The 12174-nt window shown below is 47.8% G+C and overlaps 1 protein-coding gene and 1 long non-coding RNA gene across 2 annotated transcripts in view; one reads left to right on the top strand and one right to left on the bottom strand.

Annotated features, from left to right (window-relative positions):
- Window positions 1-2072: 2072 nt before the first annotated feature.
- Window positions 2073-10935, bottom strand: FGF16 (fibroblast growth factor 16). Its single transcript, NM_001194115.1, is given in 3 exon segments — window positions 2073-2318; window positions 4348-4451; window positions 10662-10935. Coding segments are annotated over 3 exon segments (624 nt in total).
- LOC114674886 (uncharacterized) overlaps window positions 10302-12174 on the top strand; it is a 298888-nt gene continuing 297015 nt past the window's right edge. The window contains exon 1 of the long non-coding RNA XR_013413144.1: window positions 10302-10770. This is a non-coding gene — a long non-coding RNA (uncharacterized LOC114674886). The remainder of the gene's footprint in view (window positions 10771-12174) is intronic.

Raw genomic sequence — 12174 nt, 5'->3', positions numbered from 1 at the left:
TTTTAGTAGAGATGGGGTTTCACCGTGTTAGCCAGGATGGTCTCGATCTCCTGACCTCGTGATCCACCCGTCTCGGCCTCCCAAAGTGCTGGGATTACAGGCTTGAGCCACCGCGCCCGGCCAAGGCTAGGGATTTTTAACCAAGATACCTCAGGGGCTGCTCTGGGGAAGAGGCAGCTCCAAGAAATGCCATCCCCACTTCAACTAGAGCCACTCTACTTTTGTTTTCTGGACGGAAGTTACCCTAAAACTTTATTTATAAACCATTCAGATGCAAAAATAATTTTTTAAAAAATATTCCTTTAGGGCAGTAATTCCCAAACTTTAGTATGCACAAGAATCCCCCTGCAAGGCTTGTTAACAAGTAGACTGCCAGACCGTGCCCTCAGCATTTCTGATAATCTGCATCTCTAACAAGTTTCCAGGTGATGCTGCTGGTCAAGAGACCATATACAGTACTCTAAGCACTACTGCTGTACACGAATGTGTTTACAGCCTCCCAAATTCCCTAGGAGAAGCACTGGCAGGAGGTGAGGGTGGGGGTAAAGAGAAGGGGGAAATCTCCAGAATGGAAGTTGACTGGTTAAAAAAAAAAATCAGTCTCTCTGTTGATTTGTGTTTATTTATTTATTTTATTTTTTTATTTTTTGGAGATAGAATCTTGCTCTGTCACCCAGGCTAGAGTGCAAAGGTGTGATCTCGGCTCACTGCAACCTCCACCTCCTGGATTCGAGTGATTCTCCTGCCTCAGCCTCCCGAGTAGCTGGGGTTACAGGCACCTGCCGCCATGCCTGGCTAATTTTTGTATTTTTACTAGAGATGGAGTTTCACTGTGTTGGCCAGGCTGTTCTCGAACTCCTGGCCTCAAGTGATCCACCCGCCTTGGCCTCCCAAAGTGCTGGGATTACAGGTGTGAACCACTGCACCAGCCAATATGTGTTTATTTTGAATCCCTTCGTCTTCATATCTGAAGTAAGAAGCTCCCAGTTAGTGTTTTGACCTTAGGGCTTTGGACCCTAACCAAGTACCAAAGGAGAGTTTCTCTATGCATAGTCCTAAGCACAAATGGGAGTAATAGCTGTTGGTCTAGGCCTTCCTGAAGCTTTGATTCACCTGTAAGTTTAAAGTCATAGAACTGGAAAGGACCACTAGGACTTCACATATGGCCTCTAGATAATGCTAACATATTGGCTGATGGAGTCATCTAGCATAGGCAGTGTGATGCCAACATCAGAAAATTCTAATGAGTTGGAGAGAAAGAAGCTGGCCAACCGTCTAATCCTACTAAATGTACAAATCAATAGAATTAGACAGAATCTTACAATATAAAGACAAATTTTATTGCCAGTAAAAGCCTTTAATAACTCATTTTATCCTGTTTCAGTAGGACCTTATTCTTTCTGATGAAAATCCAGCCATCGCATCTCTCATTAAAAATAAAATTATTTTGAAATAAATAAATATATAAAATAAATAGCATATACATTTTATAAATAGTTTGTCCTTATGCACAGTATCCATGCTTACATTTTAATATCATTTTCTTACAACCTACCCCATCTCCCACTTCCAATGACAGGAAAACTGCATGTCAGGACAGATGAGAAATCTGCAGAGCCAATGCAGGGAAGGCTTGCAGCAAGGCTGTAGCCCCAAGGATTTTCTTAATGAGACTTTTCCAAAGCTCTGTAGGTAGCATCCGTGGCAGATTCCTTGGCCTTTCATTTATACCCATTGTCAAGGTATTTGAGTAAATTGTGGGGTAAGACACCCCTGGCCCTTAGCAGGGGCTCCCATTCTTTGTTATGCTACCTCAGGAGAAGGAACATGAGTAAAGAAAAAAGTATATACAAGATTCCCTCGAGCCCAGCCCCCCCGTCCCTCCCCAAAATAACCCAACCTTGATATACACTTTGAACAACAAGGGAACAGCTGGGTTGAGTTCAACAGTAAGTGCTTTTCTGTTATCTAAAATGATAGGAAGGAAGGATTGAAAAGCTATGAATATAGTGCTTGCAGAGACAACCGTGGCCCCAGAGTACATGGGTCACAGAGGGCACACCAGAGGTTCATTACCTATAGTGAAAGAGGTCTCTGGACATGGAGGGCAACTTAGAAGGATCTACAGGCCTGGGTAAAAAGTGAGTGAATTTCTGGTGTCGTTTAGTCCTGTATCCCTCCCGCGGTGAGCCGTCTTTATTCAGGGCTACGTAATACTGTCTCTCCGAGTCCGAATGTTTGTACAAGGTTGAGGCATAGGTGTTGTACCAGTTTTCTTCAAACTGTTCCCGGAAAACACATTCACGTGTGAGTTTCTTCTGTGAGGGTGAGAAAATAAAGCAGAACCATTATATGACTATTTCTCCTATCCCGGCTTGCTAGTAGAGAAACCCCGAAATAGCAATAGCACATTGATGTTAGAAAATTCCAGTCCTATCTCTCTGTATTACTGGAGGTATCTTTCTTCCAAATAGCACAAAACACCCTTGTCTGTATCTCCTTCATTCTCTTTCATGAGCTACACAAAAATGTTTTAGTTGAAATCTTTCCTGGAGGGAGGAGATTGGAGGAGATGGCATCACCTGGCTCTTTGAGCCTAAGAATTGCTGCTATGGCCTCCCAGTGCCCTGCTGGCACCCACTGAGCTTTCTCCCTACTTAGAGCTAATGATGTTCAAATTCATTGAGATTACAGTCAACCATGTCAACTGACAGGCAAAGGCCTCAGATCTATATAAAGCTCCATGGGAGGTGAGCTGTGATCTCTCCTAATGAAGGGTCTCAGGCCTGTCAGTTTGAAAGCTCAGAAAAGATCTCCTTGAAAAGCTCTTCCAGTCTGGCTACTTCAGGCTGGCAGTTCCTGGGTCTCTTGCCTCTGTCCCTTCTCACACTTGATCTGACCGCCATACTACTTGCTGGGGTTGCCGATACTGAGTGCTGGGGACAGGCCTATCTCTTAGGTGTCACGGAAAAATGTGTTCTGATTTCATGGGGTGCAGGCAGCCAGAAAGTGTGCTATGTGACTCAAAAGCCAGAGCCAGGAGTTGGGATCCCCCGGAAGAGTTAAGGTCAGCAAATCACTCACCATTCCTCAGTGCTAGGCTAGCTTCCAGAATAGAGAAAATGCACTGCTGCTAGCCTAGTCCTAGCTGAGGGCTTAAGGCTGTCACCAGACCCTGGAACCCTCATTCTTCATTTGTTTGTTTCATTTGGCCTTTGGGACTCAACTGAAGCAATCTGGAAATCAGGGACTGTGTTGTTAACCTCAGAATCCTCAATTTGAAAGCCAGCTCTTCCACTGCCTATTTTTGTGCCTGCTAGTCTGCTACTCCTCTGGGTACACGTTCAAATTCAGATGTACTCCTCTGGAGGGTTAATGCCCCAAACTCTGACCGTCTACTGCCAAACCAGCACAGATTACTGTTATCATCAGACTAGCTGACCTTCTAATGAAAAAGGCAAAAGCAAATGTATCAGAGAAAAGCTTATGTTTTGGGGCCGGGTGCAGTGGCTCATGCCTGTAATCCTAGTCCTTTGGGAGTCCAAGGCGGGTGGATTACCTGAGGTCAGGAGTTCGAGACCAGCCTGGCCAACATGATGAAACCCAGTCTCTACTAAAAATACAAAAAACTAGGCTGGCATGGTGGTGCATGCCTGTAGTCCCAGCTACTCGGGAGGCTGAGGCAAGAGAATCACTTGAACCAGGAAGGCAGAGGTTGCAGTGAGCTGAGATTGTGCCACTGCACTCCAGGCTGGGCAACAGAGTGAGACTCCATCTCAAAGCAAAAAAAAAAAAAAAAGCTTGTTTTGGTGGGGGCCAAATGAGTGAAGGTGTTATGTAGCAAGACCCTGAGCAGCCAAGAAGTAACTAAAAGACACTACTCCTTTACAGCTAAAAGAATACTTTCAAGTGCTAGATAATTTTTTTTTTGTTTGTTTTTTGTTTTTTGAGATGGAGTCTTGCTCTGTCGCCCAGGCTGGAGTGCAGTGGCGCTATCTCGGCTCACTGCAAGCTACGCCTCCCAGGTTCACGCCATTCTCCTGCCTCAGCCTCCCAAGTAGCCGGGACTACAGGCACCTGCCACCATGCCTGGCTAATTTTTTTGTATTTTTAGTAGAGACGGGGTTTCACCGTGTTAGCCAGGATGGTCTCGATCTCCTGACCTTGTGATCCACTCGCCTCGGCCTCCCAAAGTGCTGGGATTACAGGCGTGAGCCACCGCGCCTGGCCCCCAGATAAATATTTTTTACACTTTTGCTTTACATTGTCCAAACACTGGTTGTAATAACTTCTGACAAAATACAAAACAGAAACAACAACAACAACAAAAAAAAACCTTAAACTTACCGACCCATAGAGTTCTCCTCGCTCGTTCATTCCTAGGTACAGACCAGAGTCCACTCCCCGGATGCTGATCAGCCCCACAGCCAGGCTAATAAACTCCAGGATACCTAGGGCAAAAAGTGAACACTATTCCCGTTACCGGCATCGAACTAAGAGAAAGCTGTTCAGGTGACATGAGCTACCAGTCATTTGTCCCCAGCTGGAGGCCAGCCCTGTGTGCCTTTGATCAACTGCCGATGAAACCATCTTTTGCAGCAAGAATGGAACCTCAGAGAAGGTACTTTGTCTCTTTGGGCCTCAGTTTTTCCGTATGTAAAATGGGAAACACAGTCTTGGCTTCTACTCAACACTCTTAGGCATATTACGAGGAAGAGACCGTAAGAAGGCTTTGGCTACAAAAGCTCCATAATTTCAAGGTGCTATCGCTGTCAAATTCAAGAAGTGAGAAGTCAGTTTTCTGAATGCAAGAATGAGGACAGGTTTCTGTATTTTTCCCAGTAACCTCCCTCTTCCTTAGAGCACACAGCATTACCTTGCTGTCCTCTAGGCTGAACTTGTTTTGTGCCCTGTCAGCCCCATGTCCTTAAAGCCACATGAGGCTGTCAACTGCCTGTAGCTGACTCTAACAAAGGCCACACAGGCCACTCCCTGTTTGTTCCCCCTGCTTATGGCAGGAGGCAAAACTTGGCCACATGAGACCTTTCTCCTAAAAAGCGTTCTCAGCTAGTACAGCCCCAAGCTGACAAGCCTATCATTCTCTTTTGAGAATTTTAAGTTTATCCACAGCAAAGAGTTGGCAGGTGGTATTGGACTCATACTGATTTGAGATGTTGCAACTTTAAGGCCAAAGAGAAGAAATTCAGAAATGTCCTAGCTGACAATATTAGAGGTGAAGATTTGAAAATGCTTTCATTTACCCAGCAGCAGTCCTAACTGGGAAAAAGGACCCAGAACTGAATTCCTGGTGATAATGAAGACTACAATTTTGTCCCGAGATAGGACGTCTATTATCTTGATACAGACATAATAGCCAACTAGATTGCTCTTTGATATTCCTGTCTCTAATCACATTTCTCAACATACAGACCAAAAACTTGTTTAAGTCATCCAGCGTATGAAATGAGCTCATATCTGGCTGTCTTATCCAAAATTGCAATTTTGTTTTTGTTTGCTTGTTTGTTTGTTTGTTTTGAGACAGGATCTCGCTTTGGCACCCAGGTTGGAGTGCAGTGGTGTGATCATGGCTCACTGCAGCCTCAGCCTCCCCAGGCTCAGGTGGTCCTCCCACCTCAGCCTCCCTAGTAGCTGGGACTACATGCACGCATCACCACACCCAGCTAATTTTTTATTTTTTCTAGAGACGGGGTTTCACCATGTTGCTAAGGTTGGTCTCAAACTCCTGGGCTTAAGCAATATGCACACCTCGGCCTCCCAAAGTGTTGGGATTACAGGCGTGCACCACTATGCCTGGCCCCAAAATGCAATTCTTAAGGGTAATATTCTATGTAATCTATATAGGGAGTAGAGCTGATTTTCCAAGATCAAGAATTTTAAGTGGCTAATTTTAAAATCAGGTTAAAAACTCTACTGGGAAGTCTCCTGAGGAACCCCAGTGACTCAAGCTGGTGGACTGCCGTTCAGGTATGGCAGCTTTGGGGCCACGTGCTTCCGCAACCCACCCAGATCTATTGGAAGGATGTAAGGTTCTTCTGCGGCAATTCTATAGAACACTCAGGGTTTGGCCTTTGGCCTCTCACACTGAAATCCTTCAGGTTTTATTCTCAGTCTGGTTGTTACTAAATTTTACAGTACAAAGAAAGGAGTCTCGGGAAATGAGATTGAGACAAGACGGTAGGAGGGGAAGAGAAAATACCCAGTGCCAAGTAGGGGTTAATCAGGCACTGATTTAATGCAACCAAATCTTCAGCTGCACTGAACAAGGTTTTGCATTTGGTTCTGCTCTGTTTGATATTTCAATAAATGACTTGTAAGAGAACATATGAGGACTGCTTATCCTAGTTCTAGAAGACATGCAGCTGAGAGGGATGACATAATCAATATCCAAAGAGATTTCAAGAGGACAGAAAAATGGACTGGCTCCATAAACTATGCTTAATTAGAATCAATGTGAAGTCCTGCACTTTGGTCCCCCAAATTTCCCAAAGTATTTTGTGTTTGGGATTTGGTTGGGGGAGGGTGAGCCTCAAGTGCAGACAGTTGAGTTAACTGTACTACTTAGTTCATGTCCTATTAACATAGTTGGTCTGTGCAAGGGTTTTATAATGATCTATTTCTTTCTTTCTTTTTCTTTATACCCTGCTCCCATTTGCCCCTCCACTTCAGGCAACCATGTATATTTTCTTGAAAATGTGTACTGTTATTTTGTGTTCCTGTGCATTTTAATTATGTGCAAGTCTACCCATCTCTGCAATGGGGAAATGTGGCTTAGTAAAACACGACAATGGCAAGGAGACAACTGAACAAGGCAAACTCCGTGTGATGGGTGATAAGTGGATTATTAAAAAGCTAATGTACAATTGGTCACGTAAAATTAAAAATTAGAAAGCTAGTGGAAAAAATAGAAAAAAAAGCTAGTGTGATCTAAGGCCTCACTGATACAGGTCTATTAACTAGCAAAAGGGATTGGGGATTGTCTCACTTCGCTCTGCCATGGTTAGACCACACTGAGAGTAGTGTGTTTAGTTCTACTGTGCTTAGAGAAGAAAATGGAAAAACAGAGCATGTTCAAAGGAGAGTGCCCAGTATGAAAAGGAAACCAGAAACCAGGTCATGATTCAGTTCTGGGTCTTAAACTCTGAGGGACACTAACATGTGGGAGCCTTCAGTTCTTTGCCTTTGCTCAGGCAGGTTACTCCTGAGCTTCAAGACTGAGTTCCCTCATTCTGTAAGTATCTCGTGTCTCTGACAACCCTGAGCTCATTAAGTAGCAGAGCGCAGCTTGTGATCTCACTGCCCAAGACATAGTGTGAGAACAAATCATGAAACCCAAGAGGTGTGGCCATTTGAGTCACCACAGTTTTTCTCCAACTCTCTGTTAACCCTGATGCCAAAGGACAGATCATACAGGAAGTCACTTGGGTTGTGTCCAGTAACAGGGGTCTCCAACAGCTGGAACTATCCCTGTCCAGCTGTCTTTGGGCATCATTTTCCCTCGCCAACTTTCCTATTAGCTGGTTTCAAACTGTGGGAACCCAGTGGCACATGATGATGGAAGAGATATTCCTAAACCTTATCCTGAATCCCAGCCAGCATGAAGCGGGAGAGAAAATAAGCCATTTTCATATTTTCCCAGCTACAGCTGGACAGGGGTGTTAACAGCAAAGTGTTGAGGTGAAGTATTAAGTAGACAAAGTTTGTCCTCAGTACTCTTGCCCCTTCAAGACCCAGGACCTCTCTCTACTCTGCCTCATCTTGACCTACCCACATCAGGCTCTGCCCTTTTCTTGACAATTTCCAGACTCTTCTCTTCTTATACCTCTCTCCCCAGGCCCGCAGTCAAAACTGATCTGTTCTGGGCCCCGCTGCTTCAGAACCTAGCTAGATGACTGTCTAACGTGTCATTTAATCTAGTTGCATAACTTGCCTGAATCCTTCAGCCATCCTTTGGGGCCAAGACAGTGCTGCTTTGGCATCTTGCCAAACGAGAACCAGATCACTCAAGAACCAAAGCAGCTGCATGAGCCCACTCCATCCCACCTGGTGGGAGGACTCTCCTTCAGTTTGGCTCCGAAGCTCTGCTCTGCCAGTCCACAGGTGCCCCTCGGAATGTCAGGATCCTTGTGAACTTCATATAAATGCTACCAGCCAGGCGGTGATTGAAATACTCCTGGCTACTGATTGCAGATGGAGAGCGGAGAGCATATGCTGTGCCAACAGGTTATTATTTGGAGTCGGGACTGCTCTTGGGCTTAGCCTGACTTGTTCTGAACACATGGATTCCAGGGTAATCCTTGGGGGCCCTGCTCTCCAATTACAACAAATAGCTATTTACTTCACATGGCTTTTGGAGACTACCTCCTCCCCGCTAGCAGAAATCTATAATATTTTATATCTTAAGTCTGGCCTACTTTACCCTGCTGGAATGTTGACTGCTAAAGCACTTATGGAATGTTAAAGTTTCAATTTATTGAATACCCTGGCTGATTAACTCAAATGTGGAGGGAGGAGAGAGTTAGCAAACTCGAACGCCACCTCTTTCTGTGCCAAAAGCTAAACGCAGAAAGAATATGTGTTTTAAAGTTGGCAGGGAAGGTAACAAAGAGACAGCTTGGACCAGTTATCATTTTCTTTACAGGAAGTGCAGGAAAGTGACAGGAAGTCAGGGAAGGAGGAAAGGGAAAAGGCGATGCAGAGGTGCTCTTGGGCAGTGTTGTTTTCTTTTTTAAAGGCAAAACCAAAAATGAAGCAGTCAGTTAAGCAGCAGTGAAAATGTCCCTTCCTCCTGCCAATTTTATTTCCTTTGGTTTCTCCTTAAACTTAACACCCTTAGCAGACCTGGGAGATGAAAAGAAATCAAGATGTGTCTTTAGGGAGGTAATTAAAGACCGCGTATCCCAAGAGCCTATTACTGATTTATGTTGACCTTGTAGGTTACTGGGCTCAGCTTAGGCACAAAATCAGAAAAATATTTGGAGCTGCTGGGAGGCGTGCTCATAATTTCGCCACCTTCGCTGCCCCCACCCCACATTTCTCCATCATTTCATGACCTTTTTTTTTTGGTTATATATCAGCAATGAGTTACCCCGGTATCTTTATGCCATTTCAGGAAGCCTCTGAGGCCAGGGTGGGAGTCCCATTCCTTATGAAGAGGAACAAAAGGGGACTGCAAAATCACAAGCAATGAAAGGGAAAGGAGCCAAGTTAACACCCCCTCTCCTCCCACTCCACCTTATCACCCTTTTGAGGACCTGCTGCAAGTTTATACAGACACCTGCACCCCTCCATTACCCCTCCCAACCCACAGTACTCTAGCTGTGTTTGAGTGCATTTTTCCAAGATGCCATAGACCTCATTAGGGTTTCTGCCTGTTCCCAGCAAGGAAGACCAACCCTGCCCCTAAGTTGTTTGCCAGGCCTGGCCTTACCCAGCAACTGGCCCCTATGTTCCCCTTTTTGCTGTGCACTCCAGATGCAGCTCTAGCAAGGCATGGAGAATAGGAGGATGGAGAGATTTAGGGGGTTGGGGCAGATGTTGGCAAGAAGGAGGGCGGGAAAAAGAAGGGAAGGGTGTCATGTTTGAGTGTGGGCAGAACATCTTACTGGCTTAGGGGAAAAGGTGTCCTTCTTGGATTACAGGGTCCTTGGGAGGAAGCTGAGGACATTGGAGGACAGGGAGGGGCAAAGGTAGCTGTCACAGAACCCCCCATGATATCTTAGTAGATAATTGGAAATTGAAAATAAAAATGGCAAATTACTGAGGAGTGAACACATTTGCTTAGAAACTTAATGATCTTCGTCACAGATCAAGGCTTATATTAATTGTGTAATTAGTTCTATATGTGAGACAGGCAGCTGTGTTGAACAGTCTGTATAGTGGCAGGCAGGCAGAGACAATCCTGGATGAAGGTCGAACGTTTCCTGCTTTGGGCCCAAGAGACAACTGTTTCTGGGACTGGGAGTGGGCCCAGGACGGTTTCCTCACTGAGGCAAGGAGTCCAGGGGTAGTTTCCGGCAAAAGCTGCCCCAGGACTTGTGCCCTTACACGGTGGACACCGCGAGGTTTTCCTAGATTCCCAATTCATGCCAGGCTGCCTGGATTGGCTCCGACCCTGGACAGAGCGACCCCGAGGCAGGCAGACACCACAGCTGCCGGGTACCCACGGACCAAAAGCTATTTGTGTGCGGGCCGACTGCCTCACATGCCCATGGCCCATGCAGGATCCTGTTCCAGGAAATCAGCTGCCACAGCCCTGCTGCCTTCGAGGCTCGGCCCGCGCTGCAGGCACGGTCCCGGCCTCCTAGGCGAGAGCTCCCACCCCTGTCTCAGCTCCACCTGCTTTCATTCAAGGCTTAGAGTCCAGCTCCCAGAACTACCCCCTTGCTCCCCGGGGAGATCCGGTGGAGCGGCGAAAGGAGAGGCCTCACCGCAAGGCGCCCCCGCCCCCTCCTGAGAGTGTCCGAGGGTGCAGGGCCCCCTGATGTCGAGAGGCCCACGCCCGCGCCGTCGTGTCTCGCCTCGACTGGCCCGAATGACACCAAGCCCGGGGGGCGGTCCGCGGGCCCTACGCCGGAGCTCGGAGCTGTGGGCTTCCCAGTGCGCCGTCCGCCCGCCTCCCGTTCCCCCGACCGCGTCCTCACCGAAGCGGCTGTGGTCGTGGCGGGTGCCGTGCACCGTGCCGTTGGGGAAGATCTCCAGGTGGAAGCCAGTGCGGCAGTAGAGCTGGCGGCGCCGCAGGATCCCCTTCAGGTGGGCGAAGTCTGTGGGTGAGCCACGCTGCAGCTTCCCCTCGATTTGGCCCAGGCGCTCGTTCAGGAAACCTGGGGAGTCAGCTAAGGGCACGTTCCCCAGAGACGAGGAGAAGCCGTGTAGATCCCAGTCCAAGGAGGCGAAGACGCCCCCCACCTCTGCCATGGCTGGGCAGATTGCGGCGCGGTTTGTGCTGGGCGCGCGCGGGCCGAGCCGGGGCCACGGGGCGCGAACTGCCTCTCCCCGCAGCGGGCGCGGGCGGTTCGGCGGCGCTCCCTCGCTAGCTCGCTTGCTCTGCGCTCTGCCGAGCTGCAGTCGACGTCTGTTCGCGTCCAAGGAACTTCTCAGCGGCGGGGAGCGTAGGGCAGCGCGCTCCTGACCTTGCTCTCAGTCAAAGTGCCTCTTCCCCTCCGCATCCATCTCCCCCGGCCTCTCATAGCTGGCTTCGTCCAGCTATCAGATGCAAACGGCACTTTATATACATACCCACTCCCCTTACATTGACATATTGGATATTTAAATACAAGCCACACCTCATTGGCATCCCCTCGGAGATTGGTGTGTGGGTTCTTTTTTTTTTTTTTTTTTTTTTCTTGCATCCATTTGGCTCTTTTTGGGAGAGGGGGGTGGAGGGAGAGAGCGAGCGAGCTTCACTCCCTCTTTTATTATGAAAAAATGGCAGGAAAAAGCTACACATTGCAGTGAGGCATAACTGCTTTTGGCAGGTTCTTCTGAAACTGCTGATGAAATAACAGAACCCAGTGCGTGGAGGCCGCTGGCGCGCACGGCCACTCAAGGCCTGTTCCGTGGGGGTCTGTCTGTGTGCTGCCCGGGGGCTGTCCCCACCTCCCACGCGTCCTCGGGCTGCTATGCTAGCCTTTGGAAAGTGCCATGAGACCGGAGTTGGGGGGTTCACATGCTTCTGATCTCCTCTTGTTCCCCAGTTGGTCGGAGGCTGCGGAAGGGGCATCTGACCCGGGACAGGGACTCCCTGGTTTCTTTGTTCCACGGCCCCCAAGTCCTAATTCCTACCTGTATAGGTTGGCGGGGTACCGAGAAAGTGAAAAACCTGGAAGCCAATGCAGTTGCAAAATTTGGGGTTGGGGGTGGTGGTCCTTGTTGATTCCAAGGCGAGGGCCTTACTGGGTCTGAGAGGAGCGGGAAACCACTCAAGGAAAGGTGAATTTTTATTTTTTTCAAGAAAGAGACGTTACAGCTTAGGCTTAGGAAAAGGAGGGGGGAAGTAAGAAATAGAAAGCGATCTTTTTGAAAAATGATCTCCGCTGGCTTTCTGGGCACGCTTTTACAAGGCTCTCGAGAGCAAGCTCAATGAGAGGCCATTGGAAGCCTGGTGGGGGCTTCCCCCCTACCTCGTTTCTTGTTGGAAACAGGTGTTTCCTCGTT

The sequence above is a fragment of the Macaca mulatta genome, chromosome X (assembly GCF_049350105.2).
Source record: "Macaca mulatta isolate MMU2019108-1 chromosome X, T2T-MMU8v2.0, whole genome shotgun sequence".
NCBI lineage: Eukaryota > Metazoa > Chordata > Mammalia > Primates > Cercopithecidae > Macaca > Macaca mulatta.
This window is presented reverse-complemented; position numbering and strand designations above follow the sequence as displayed.